Consider the following 13,314-nt stretch of genomic DNA (forward strand, 5'->3'; position numbering starts at 1 on the left):
ATCTTAGTGTCGTCTGCAAACTTGCTAATCAGACCACCTATACTTTGCTCCAAATCATTTATGTATATCACAAACAACAGTGGTCCCAGCACGGATCCCTGTGGAACACCACTGGTCACACGTCTCCATTTTGAGAAACTCCCTTCCACTGCTACTCTCTGTCTCCTGTTGCCCAGCCAGTTCTTTATCCATCTAGCTAGTACACCTTGGACCCCATGCGCCTTCACTTTCTCCATCAGCCTACCATGGGGAACCTTATCAAACGCCTTACTGAAATCCATGTATACGACATCTACAGCCCTTCCCTCATCAATCAATTTTGTCACTTCCTCAAAGAATTCTATTAAGTTGGTAAGACATGACCTTCCCTGCACAAAACCATGTTGCCTATCACTGATAAGCCCATTTTCTTCCAGATGGGAATAGATCCTATCCCTCAGTATCTTCTCCAGCAGCTTCCCTACCACTGACGTCAGGCTCACCGGTCTATAATTACCTGGATTATCCCTGCTACCCTTCTTAAACAAGGGGACAACATTAGCAATTCTCCAGTCCTCCGGGACCTCACCCATGTTTAAGGATGTTGCAAAGATATCTGTTAAGGCCCCAACTATTTCCTCTCTCACTTCCCACAGTAACCTGGGATAGATCCCATCCGGACCTGGGGACTTGTCCACCTTAATGCCTTTTAGAATACCCAACATTTCCTCCCTCCTTATGCCGACTTGATCTAGAGTAATCAAACATCTGTCCCTAACCTCAACATCCGTCATGTCCCTCTCCTCGGTGAATACCGATGCAAAGTACTCATTTAGAATCTCACCCATTTTCTCTGACTCCACGCATAACTTTCCTCCTTTGTCCTTGAATGGGCCAATCCTTTCTCTAGTTACCCTCTTGCTCCTTATATATGAATAAAAGGCTTTGGGATTTTCCTTAACCCTGTTTGCTAAAGATATTTCATGACCCCTTTTAGCCCTCTTAATTCCTCGTTTCAGATTGCACCTACAATCCCGATATTCTTTCAAAGCTTCGTCTTTCTTCAGCCGCCTAGACCTTATGTATGCTTCCTTTTTCCTCTTAGCTAGTCTCACAATTTCACCTGTCATCCATGGTTCCCTAATCTTGCCATTTCTATCCCTCATTTTCACAGGAACATGTCTCTCCTGCACGCTAATCAACCTCTCTTTAAAAGCCTCCCACATATCAAATGTGGATTTACCTTCAAACAGCTGCTCCCAATCTACATTCCCCAGCTCCTGCCGAATTTTGGTATAGTTGGCCTTCCCCCAATTTAGCACTCTTCCTTTAGGACCACTCTCGTCTTTGTCCATGAGTATTCTAAAACGTACGGAATTGTGATCACTATTCCCAAAGTAGTCCCCTACTGAAACATCAACCACCTGGCCAGGCTCATTTCCCAACACCAGGTCCAGTATGGCCCCTTCCCGAGTTGGACTATTTACATACTGCTCTAGAAAACCCTCCTGGATGCTCCCTACAAATTCTGCTCCATCTAGACCTCTAACACTAAGTGAATCCCAGTCAATGTCGGGAAAATTAAAATCTCCGATCACCACCACCCTGTTGCTCCTACAGCTTTCCATAATCTGTTTACATATTTGTACCTCTATCGCACGCTCGCTGTTGGGAGGCCTGTAGTACAGCCCCAACATTGTTACCGCACCCTTCCTATTTCTGAGTTCTGCCCATATTGCCTCACAGCTCGAGTCCTCCATAGTGTCCTCCTTCAGCACAGCTGTGATATCCTCTTTGACCAGTAATGCAACTCCTCCACCCCTTTTACCTCCCTCTCTATCCCGCCTGAAGCATCGGTATCCTGGGATATTTAGTTGCCAATCATGCCCTTCCCTTAACCAAATCTCAGTAATAGCAATAACATCATACTCCCAGGTACTAATCCAAGCCCTAAGTTCATCTGCCTTACCTATTACACTTCTTGCATTAAAACAAATACAGCTCAGACCACCAGTCCCTTTATATTCATCATCTGCTCCCTGCCTACTCTTTCCCTTAGTCACGCTGACTTCATTATCTAGTTCCTTACAGGCTTTAGTTACTACATCCTTACTCTCCACTGACCTCATTTGGTTCCCATCCCCCTGCCACATTAGTTTAAACCATCCCCAACAGCGTTAGCAAAAGAACCCCCAAGGACATTGGTTCCAGTCCGGCCCAGGTGTAGACCGTCCAATTTGTAATAGTCCCACCTCCCCGAGAACCGGTCCCAATGTCCCAAAAATCTGAACCCCTCCCTCCTGCACCATCTCTCAAGCCACGCATTCATCCTGACTATTCTTTCATTTCTACTCTGACTATCACGTGGCACTGGTAGCAATCCTGAGATTACTACCTCTGAGGTCCTACTTTTTAACTTGGCTCCTAACTCCCTAAATTCTGCTTGTAGGACCTCATCCCGTTTTTTACCTATATCATTGGTGCCTATGTGCACAACGACAACTGGCTGTTCACCCTCCCCCTTCAGAATGTTCTGCAGCCGATCTGAGACATCCCTGACCCGTGCACCTGGGGGGCAACATACCATTTCGGGAGTCTCGTTTTCGACCACAGAACCGCCTATCTACTCCCCTCACAATCGAATCCCCTATGACTATAGCCCTTCCACTCTTTTTCCCGCCCTTCTGAACAGCAGAGCCAGCCACGGTGCCATGAACCTGGCTACTGCTGCCTTCCCCTGGTGAGCCATCTCCCCCAACAGTATCCAAAACGGTATACCTGTTGTGGAGGGAGATGACCGCAGGGGACACCTGCGCTGCCTTCCTGCTCTTACTCTGCCTTTTGGTCACCCATTCCCTTTCTCCCTCAGCAATCCTAATTGGGTAAATAATTGAAGAGAAAACATTTGCAGGACTATGGCAGGGGTCAGGGACTAACTGGATAGCTTTACCAAAGAGCCGGCACATGCATTGTGGGCAGAATGGCCTACTTTGTGGCATTTCACTCCATGATTCTATGAAAAGGGGCACTGACACCATCTCAGCCAACTAGGGATTGGCAATAAATCATCAGTGATGCGTCCAGAATGAAAACAAAATGAGTAATCAGAGTAAAAGGACAGTAAGGAGAAAATACAAATCTGTAGACAAGTGGGAAAATAATGACTGGGGTCATTCCCACTTGTCCATTCACTGTTACTGCTCCATAGACTCTTGATAAACAAAAGTCAGTGTTAAATTAGCTTCATTGTCAAGTTCACTTGTTAACTGGTCATGACTGAATGACAGTAACAGCAACATGCCTGAAGTCATGAAGTGCAGATTCCCGCCCTCGACATGAATTACCCTCAATGAAAATCAATCAAGGAAAATTAATAAATGGCTCACTTAAATGTCACATAAAAAATCCATCAGGTTGCATTAATGTAGCAGAAACAGAAAGTGCTGGAAATATTCAGCAGGTCTGGCAGCCTCAGTCGAGATAAAACATCTTTCAGCAGAGCACTTCTAACAATTGGTCAACAAGCTGAAATATTAACATTGTTCCTCCCTCTACAGATGCTGCCTCACCTGCTGAGTATTTCCAGAACTTTCTCTTTTTATGTATGCTTGAGCTTTAAGTGTCTTTTAACGCACAGTAAGACAGTCTACATTGCACAGGACTCACCGGGATTACTAATGAACACATATAGCACTATGATAAGTGAATCACTGTTCCAGAGCTGCAACCTTACAATCATAGAGTTATACAGTACAGAAACAGGCCCTTCGGCCCACCATGTCCATGCCAGCCATCAAGCAGCTATCTATTCTAATCCCAATTTCCAGCACTTGGCCCGTTGCCTTGTATGCTATGGCGTTTCAAGTGCTCATCTAAATATTTCTTAAATGTTGTGATGGTTCCTGCCTCTACCACCCCTTCAGGCAGTGTGTTCCAGATTCCAACCACCCTCTGGGTGATAAAATCTTTCCTCAAATCCCCTCTAAACCTCCTGCCCCTTACCTTAAATCTATGACCCATGGTTATTGACCCCTCCGCTAAGGGAAAAGGTTTCTTCCTATCTAAGCTAACTACGGCCTTCATAATTTTGTAAACCTCAATCATGTCTCCCCTCAGCCTTCTCTGCTCCAAGGAAAACAACCCTCGCCTTTTCAGTCTCTCTTCATAGCTGAAATGCTCCAGCCCAGGCAACATCCTGATGAATCTCCTCTGCCCCCTCTCCAGTACAATCACATCCTTCCTATAGTGTGGGGCCCAGAACTGTAAACAGTACTCCAACTGTGGCCTAACTAGCGTTTTACATAACTCCATCATAACCTCCCTGCTCTTATATTCTATGCCTCGGCTAATAAAGGCAAGTATCCCATATGCCTTCCTAACCACCTTATCCACCTGTGCTGCTGTCTTCAGTGTTCTATGGACAAGTACACCAAGGTCCCTCTGAACTTCCTAGGGTCCGACCATCCATTGTATATTCCCTTGCCTTGTTAGTCCTCCCAAAATGCATCACCTCACACTTCTCAGTATTGAATTCTATTTGCCACAGCTCTGCCCATCTTACCAGCCCATCTATATCGTCCTGTAATCTAAGGCTTTCCTCACTATTTACGACACACCCAATTTTCGTGTCATCTGCGAACTTACTGATCATACCTCCTGCGTTCACGTCTAAACCATTAACGTACAGTACAAACAGCAAGGGTCCCAGCACCGATCCCTGCAGAACACCACTGGTCACCGGCTTCCAATCGCAAAAACAACCCTCGACCATCACCCTCTGCCTCCTGCCACTAAGTCAATTTTGGATCCAATTTGTCAACTTGCTCTGGATCCCATCGGCTCTCACCTTCTTAACTAATCTCCCATGTGGGACCTTATCAAAAGCCTGACTGAAGTCCACGTAGGCTACATTAACTGTTTAACCCTTATCTACATTGAAACATAGAAAATAAGAGCAGGAGTTGGCCATTGGTCCTTCGAGCCTGCTCCGCCATTCATTATGATCATGGCTGATCATCCAACTCAGTAGCCTGTTCCCGCTTTCGCCCCATATCCTTTGATCCCTTTCGGCCCAAGAGCTATATCTAACTCCTTTTTGAAAACATACAATGTTTTGGCCTCAACTACTTTCTGTGGTAGCGAATTCCACAGGCTCACCACTCTCTGGGTGAAGAAAGTTCTCCTCATCTCAGTCCTGAAAGGTTTACCCCGTATCCCTGGTTCTGGACTCCCCCACCATCAGGAACATCCTTCCTGCATCTACCCTGTCAAGTCCTGTTACAATTTTATAGGTTTCTATGAGATCCCCCCTCGCTCTTCTGAACTCCAGCGAATATAATCCTAACAGATTCAAACTCTCCTCATACGTCAGTCCCGCCATCCCAGGAATCAGTCTGGTAAACCTTCGCTGCACTCCCTCTATAGCAAGAACATCCTTCCTCAGATAAGGAGACCAAAACTGCACACAATATTCCAGGTGTGGCCTCACCATGGCCCTGTATAATTGCAGCAAGACAACACCCTGCTCCTGTACTCAAATCCTCTCGCTATGAAGGCCAACATACCATTTGCCTTTTTACTGCCTGTTGCACCTGCATGCTTACCTGCAGCGACTGGTTGCATATTTCCCTCTCTCAGTTTATAGCCATTCAGATAATAATCCGCCGTCCTGTTTTTGCTACCAAACCGGATAATCTCACATTTATCCACATTATACTGTATCTGCCATGCATCTGCCCACTCACTCAACTTGACCAAATCACCCTGAATCCTCCTCACAAGTCACCCTCCCACCCAGTATTGTGTCATCTGCAAATTTGGAGATATTACACTTAGTTCCCTCATCTAAAGGTTTCCTCCCACAGGCAAAGACTTGCAGGTTGATAGGTAAATTGGCCATTGTAAATTGCCCCTAGTGTAGGTAGGTGGTAGGAGAATTGAGGGAAGGTGGGGATGTGGTAAGGAATATGGGATTAATGTAGGGTTAGTATAAATGAGTGGTTGTTGGTCGGCACAGACTCGAAGGGCCTGTTTCAGTGCTGTATCTCTAAATAAATAAATCATTAATATATATTGTGAATAGCTGCGGTACCCCACTAGTCACTGCCTGCCATTCGGAAAAAGACCCATTTATTCCTACTCTTTGTTTCCTGTCTGCCAACCAATTTTCTATCCATCGCAATACACTACTCCAATCCTGTTGGAGAATTTTCTGAGCTTTGCTAATTATTACTTAACTTTGTAGAAATAGAAAACAGGACGCAGCTTGCAGCTAACCTAACCAATGGTCAGGAAATGTAGACAGAGCAACTGACCACAATCAACTGGCTTAAGAAGGGACAGAGCTCATGATGGATTTTGGGGAAGTGAATGCAGACTGTTCGTTGCTGACTCTTCCGCTTTTATCATGTTTGTGCAACCTAGCCAGAAGTAACGGCCAAATATAGTACCTGGAGTGTGTACGTTAAATAGGGAACAATAATTTGTTATGCTCGAACTAACGCTCTACTGACCTCGGATTTTGAAAAGGGCACAGAGCTGTAGGCGGTCTTGTGGTTGTCCTGCGGTTTATGCTTAATTGTGAAACTGTTAGCACTGCCTTTTCTATATTATATAAGTCCACGGCGATTTGTAGCTCTTGGGAGTAGCACTGGACCGCCTTTAGGTAAGGTGTGCTGCCCCCATGATATCATGCAATAAAGTGTTTGATTCTCAACGTCTGAGTCCGGAGAATTTGTTCAACAATTGGGCACAATCTGGATTTTCTCCAACAAATCCCATGTGCTTTAATTTTACATGCTAATCTCTTATGTAGGACTTTGTCGAAAGCCTTCTGAAAGTCCAAATAAACCACATCCACTGGCTCCCCCTCATCAACTCTACTAGTTACATCCTCGAAGAATTCCAGTAGATTTGTCAAGCATGATTTCCCTTTCGTAAATCCATGCTGACTCTGTCCAATTCTACCACTGTTCTCCAACTGCTCTGCTATAAAATCTTTTATAATGGACTCTAGAATTTTCTCTACTACCGACGTCAGGCTGACTGGTCTATAATTCCCCGTTTTCTCTCTACCTCCCTTTTTAAGTAGTGGGGTTACATTAGCTGCCCTCCAATCTTTAGGAACTGTTCCAGAGTCTATAGAATCTTGAAAGATCTCCACCAATGCATCCACTATTTCTAGGGCCACTTCTTTAACTACTCTGGGATGGAGATTATCAGGCTCTGGGGATTTATTTATGATATTTGTGTCCTCCTTTGTGAAGACAGAATCAAAGTATGCATTTCGTTGGTCAGCCATTTCCCCATAATAATTCCCCTGTTTCTGACTGTAAGGGACCTACATTTGTCTTCACCAATCGATTTCTCTTCATATACCTATAGAAACTTTTACAGTCAGTTTTTATGTTCCCCGCAAGCTTACTCTCGTACTCTATTTTCCCTTTCTTAATCAATCCCTTGGTCCTCCTTTGCTGAATTCTAAACTGCTCCCAATCCTCAGGTCTGCTGTTTTTTCTGGCGAATTTGTATGCCTCTTGTTTCGATCTAATGCTATCTCTAATTTCCCTTCTAAACCATGGTTTGGCTACCTTTCCCATTTTACTTTTGCGCCAGACAGGAATAAACAATTTTTGCAGTCCATCCATGCGCTCTTTCAATGTTTGCCATTGCCTATCCACCGTCATCCTTTTAAGTAACATATCGAGTCACCTCCTTGAAAAATTCAATCAAGTTTGTTAGACATGATTTTTTTTAAATTTATTCATGGGATGTGGGCGTCACTGGCTATGCCAGCATTTATTGCCCATCCCTAATTGCCCTTGAGAAGGTGGTAGTGAGCTGCCTTCTTGAACCGCTGCAGTCGATGTGAGGTAGGTACACCCACAGTTCTGTTAGGATCTCCCCCTGACAAAGCCATGCTGACTATCCTCTCCAAGTGGAGATTAATCCTGTCCCTCAGAATGTTTTCCAATAGTTTCCTGACCACTGATGTTAGACTTACTGGCCTGTAATTACCTGGTTTATTCCTGCTACCCTTCTGGAATAATGGTACGACATTCGCTGTCCTTCAGTCCACTTGCACCTCTCATGCGGCCAGAAAGGATTTGAAAATTTGTGTCAGAGCCCCTCCTATCTCCTTCCTTGCCTCACATAACAGCCTGGGACACATCTCATCCGGTCCTAGGAATTTAGCAACTTTTAAGCCCGCTAAAACTGCTAATGCGTCCTTCTTTTCAATATTAATTTGTTCGAGTATATCAAAATCCCCCTCCCTGATCAACATCATCCTTCTCTATAGTGAACAAAGATGAAAAGTAATCATTTAAAACCTCACATAAGTCTTCCAGCTCCACACACAGATTGCACAGTCTGATGCAGACTTTCCTGCAAGTAGCTGCTCCCAGTCCACTTTGGCTAGATCCTGTTTTATCATATTGAAATCAGCCTTCCCCCAATTCTGTACCTTTATTTCCAGTCCAGCTTTGTCCTTTTCCATAACTACCTTTTATCTTAAGAGTTATGGTCACTATTCCCACAATGCGCCCCCACTGACACTTCTATCACTTGTCCGGCTTCGTTCCCTAGGATTAGGTCCAGTACTGCCCCTTCTCTTGTAGGACTTTCTACGTGCTGGCTCAAAAAGCTCTCCTGTATGCATTTTAAGAATTCCATCCCCTTTAAGTCTTTAGCACTTTAATATTGGGCAGGTTGAAATCCCCTATTATTATTATCCTATTATTTTTACACCTCTCTGAGATTTGCCTACATATCTGCTCCTCTATCTCTCCCTGACTGTTTGGAGGCCTGTTGTACACTCCCAGCCAAGTGATTGCCCCCTTTTTGTTTTTAAATCCTACCCATATGGCCTCATTTGAGGAACCTTCTAAGATATCATCCCTCCTTACTGCAGTAATTGACTCCTTGATCAATAGTGCAGTACCACCTCCTCTTTTACACCTCCCCCACCCACCCCGTCTCACCTGAAGATTCTACATCCTAGAATATTGAGCTGCCAGTCTTGCCCTTCCCTTAACTATCTCTCTGTGATAGCAATAATTTCATAATCCCATGTGTTAATCAACACCCTCAAGTCATCTGCCTGACTTGTAAGACTCCTTGCATTAAAATAGATGCAATCCAGCCTTGCATTATTCGCTTGTGCCTTAACAGGTCTATATTTGCTCTGCCTTCCAGACTGACTCATTTTCTCTTCTATATTTGGCTGTGCATCACCCCCTACTGTAATTCCACTCTGTGTCCCATCATTATGAGAATCTGAAAGTGCAATTCCACTGAATAGAATTGGCAAATGGCAGAATGAAATGGAACCTGCAGATAGTGATAAGTCAGCAGGCAGTAGCTACTGCTGACTGCAAACTAGGGTTACCGCTGTGCGCAAAGACTCAGAGTAACAGATATCGCTGTGTGTAAACACTCAGAGTAACGGATACCGTTGTGCGTAAACATTCAGAGTAATGGATATCACTGTGCCTCAACACTCAGAGTAACGTATATCGCTGCGCGTAAACAAACATTCAGAGTAACGGATATCGCAGCGCGTAAACATTCAGAGTAACGGATATCGCTGTGCGTAAACATTCAGAGTAACGGATATTGCTGTGCGTAAACATTCAGAGGAATATATATCGCTGTGTGTAAACATTCAGAGTAACGGATATCGCTGTGCGTAAACATTCAGAGGAATATATATCGCTGTGTGTAAACATTCAGAGTGATGGATATCGCTGTGCGTAAACATTCAGAGTAACGGATATCGCTGTGCGTAAACATTTAGAGGAATATATATCGCTGTGTGTAAACATTCAGAGTGATGGATATCGCTGTGCGTAAACATTCAGAGTAACGGATATTGCTGTGCGTAAACATTCAGAGGAATATATATCGCTGTGTGTAAACATTCAGAGTAACGGATATCGCTGTGCGTAAACATTCAGAGTGATGGATATCGCTGTGCATAAACATTCAGAGTGATGGATATCGCTGTGCGTAAACATTCAGAGTAACGGATATCGCTGTGCGTAAACATTCAGAGTAACGGATATCGCTGTGCGTAAACATTCAGAGGAATATATATCGCTGTGTGTAAACATTCAGAGTGATGGATATCGCTGTGCGTAAACATTCAGAGTAACGGATATCGCTGTGCGTAAACATTCAGAGTAATGGATATCGCTGTGCGTAAACATTCAGAGTGATGGATATCGCTGTGCGTAAACATTCAGAGTGACGGATATCGCTGTGTGTAAACATTCAGAGTGATGGATATCGCTGTGCGTAAACATTCAGAGGAATATATATCGCTGTGTGTAAACATTCAGAGGAATATATATCGCTGTGTGTAAACATTCAGAGTGATGGATATCGCTGTGCGTAAACATTCAGAGTAACGGATATCGCTGTGCGTAAACATTCAGAGTGACGGAGATCGCTGTGCGTAAACATTCAGAGTAATGGATATCACTGTGTTTAAACATTCAGAGTGACGGAGATCGCTGTGCGTAAACATTCAGAGTAATGGATATCGCTGTGCGTAAACATTCAGAGTAACGGATATCGCTGTGCGTAAACATTCAGAGTGATGGATATCGCTGTGCGTAAACATTCAGAGTAACGGATATCGCTGTGCGTAAACATTCAGAGTGACGGAGATCGCTGTGCGTAAACATTCAGAGTGACGGAGATCGCTGTGCGTAAACATTCAGAGTGACGGATATCGCTGTGCGTAAACATTCAGAGTGATGGATATCGCTGTGCGTAAACATTCAGAGTAACGGATATCGCTGTGCGTAAACATTCAGAGTAATGGATATCGCTGTGCGTAAACATTCAGAGTGACGGAGATCGCTGTGCGTAAACAATCAAGAATAATGGATTGCCGAGCAAACCAAATCAACAGATGAAAATCTGAGCAACAGGTTGCATACTGAAAGTGAGAGGCTAATTTTGGAAAGATTTTAGCCCTATTCTCCTGTTAATTCTGAATACATAAATAAATTAATGCCCATCCCTATCGGCAGCTCCTTACTGCTCTTTATCTTACCTGTTTAACCACCTCCTGCTTAGATTTGTTGAGCTCTTCATACTTTATTTTCCATTGTGTGACCTCTGCCTCCAGCTTCTCAATGTGTTTACTGAGTGCACTCTTGTCCCTGAGAAAAAAACAAAGGAGAGCTATAAGGAAATCACAGCAAACCAGTCATTTCAATTAACACCTATTTGCAGATTAACAATATTTCGATTTTGAAACTTGTGAAAAATACTTTCACCTCCCGAATTCCATCAAAATAATGAAATGAGAATAAGTTGTCTCGCTCACGTAGCTTACTCCTTTGGAAAATTTCAGGACTCATTCTTTGAAGATGTGACAAAACACATTGATGAAGGAAGAGCAGTGGATGTGGTGCATATGGATTTTAGCAAGGCGTTTGATAAGGTTCCCCATGGTAGGCTCATTCAGAAAGTAAGGAGGCATGGGATCCAGGGAAAGTTGGCTGTCTGGAGACAGAATTGGCTGGCCCATAGAAGACAGAGGGTGGTAGTAGATGGAAAGTATTCAGCCTGGAGCTCGGTGACCAATGGTATTCCGCAGGGATCTGTTCTGGGACCTCTGCTCTTTGTGATTTTTATAAATGACTTGGATGAGGAAGTGGAAGGCTGGGTTAGCAAGTTTGCCGATGACACGAAGGTTGCTGGAGTTGTTGTAGGTTGCAACGGGACATTGACAGGATGCAGAGCTGGGCTGAGAAGTGGCAGATGGAGTTCAACCTGGAAAAGTGTGAAGTGATTCATTTTGGAAGGTCGAATTTGAATGCGGAATACAGGCTTAAAGACAGGATTCTTGGTAGTGTGGAGGAACAGAGGGATCTTGGGGTCCATGTCCATAGATCGCTCAAAGTTGCCACCCAAGTTGATAGGGTTGTTAAGAAAGCGTATGGTGTGTTGGCTTTCATTAACAGGGGGATTGAGTTTAAGAGCCGCGAGGTTATGCTGCAGCTCTATAAAGCCCTGGTTAGACCACACTTGGAATATTGTGTTCAGTTCTGGTTGCCTCATTATAGGAAAGATGTGGAAGCTTCAGAGAGGGTGCAGAGGAGATTTACCAGGATGCTGCCTGGACTGGAGGGCATGTCCTACGAAGAAAGATTGAGGGGGCTAGGGCTTTTCTCATTGGAGCAAAGAAGGATGAGAGGTGACTTGATAGAGGGGTACAAGATGATGAGAGGCATAGATAGAGTGGATAGCCAGAGACTTTTTCCCAGGGTGGAAAGGGCTATCACCAGGGGGCATAATTTTAAGGTGATTGGAGGAAGGTTTCGGGGAGATGTCAGAGGTAGGTTCTTTACACAGAGAGTGGTGGGTGCGTGGAATGCGCTGCCAGCGGTGGTAGTAGAAGCAGGTACATTAGGGGCATTTAAGCAACTCTTGGATAGGGACATGGATGATAGTAGAATGAAGAGTAGGTAGTTAGTTTGATCTAAAAATAGGTTAAAGGTTCGGCACAACATCACGGGCCGAAGGGCCTGTACTGTGCTGTACTGTTCTATGTTCTCTGTTCCTTATGCTGAGATCGCACATTTCCCTCTCTTTCAAACATCACCGGAACCAACACAGTGCCCACTACCAACAGTTCATATCCTCATTACAAGTGTGAAATCATTACCCCTGTAAGATCTTCACTTCCTTAAATATTCACAGAATCACCCAATTGAACAGAACAGAAGGAGGCCCTCCCTAACAGCACTGTGCATCTGTGCCCGTGGAACGGTATCCCACTGAGGGTCAGTGCCCGAGGAACGGTATCCCACTGAAGGTCAGTGCACGTGGAACGGGATCCCACTGAAGGTCAGTGTCCTGGAACGGTATCCCACTGAGGGTCAGTGCCCGTGGAACGGTACCCCAATGAGGGTCAGTGACTGTGGAACTGTATCCCACTGAGGGTAAGTGCCAGTGGAATGGTATTCAACTGAGGGTCAGTGCCCGTGTAACGGTATCCCACTGAGGGTCAGTGCCTGTGGAGCCACAACCCAGGCAGAGTCAGTGCCTGGGGAATCGTGCCCAACTGCGAGTCAGTGCCCATGGAACCTTACCCAAGGAAGAAATCAGTAACCAGGGAACCGTACCCCAGGAAAAGTCAGTACCAATGGAACGGTATCCCACTGAGAGTCACTGCCCGTGGAACGTTATCCCACTGAGAATCAGTACGCGTGGAACCGTATCCCACTGAGAGTCAGTACCTGTGGAACGGTATACTGAGAGTCAGTGCCCGTGGAACGTTATCTCACTGAGAGTCAGTACCCGTGGAACGGTATCCCA

The 13,314-nt window shown here is 44.8% G+C and overlaps 1 protein-coding gene across 4 annotated transcripts in view; it reads right to left on the bottom strand.

Annotated features, from left to right (window-relative positions):
• Positions 1-13,314, bottom strand: part of LOC137379296 (coiled-coil domain-containing protein 102A-like) — a 647,611-nt gene that overhangs the window by 376,097 nt on the left and 258,200 nt on the right. For all 4 annotated transcript variants that reach the window (XM_068050031.1, XM_068050033.1, XM_068050032.1 and 1 more), the window contains one exon: positions 11,042-11,150. In XM_068050031.1, the coding sequence (XP_067906132.1) occupies positions 11,042-11,150 (109 nt within the window). The remainder of the gene's footprint in view (positions 1-11,041; positions 11,151-13,314) is intronic.

The sequence above is a fragment of the Heterodontus francisci genome, chromosome 17 (genome assembly GCF_036365525.1).
Source record: "Heterodontus francisci isolate sHetFra1 chromosome 17, sHetFra1.hap1, whole genome shotgun sequence".
Taxonomy (NCBI): domain Eukaryota; kingdom Metazoa; phylum Chordata; class Chondrichthyes; order Heterodontiformes; family Heterodontidae; genus Heterodontus; species Heterodontus francisci.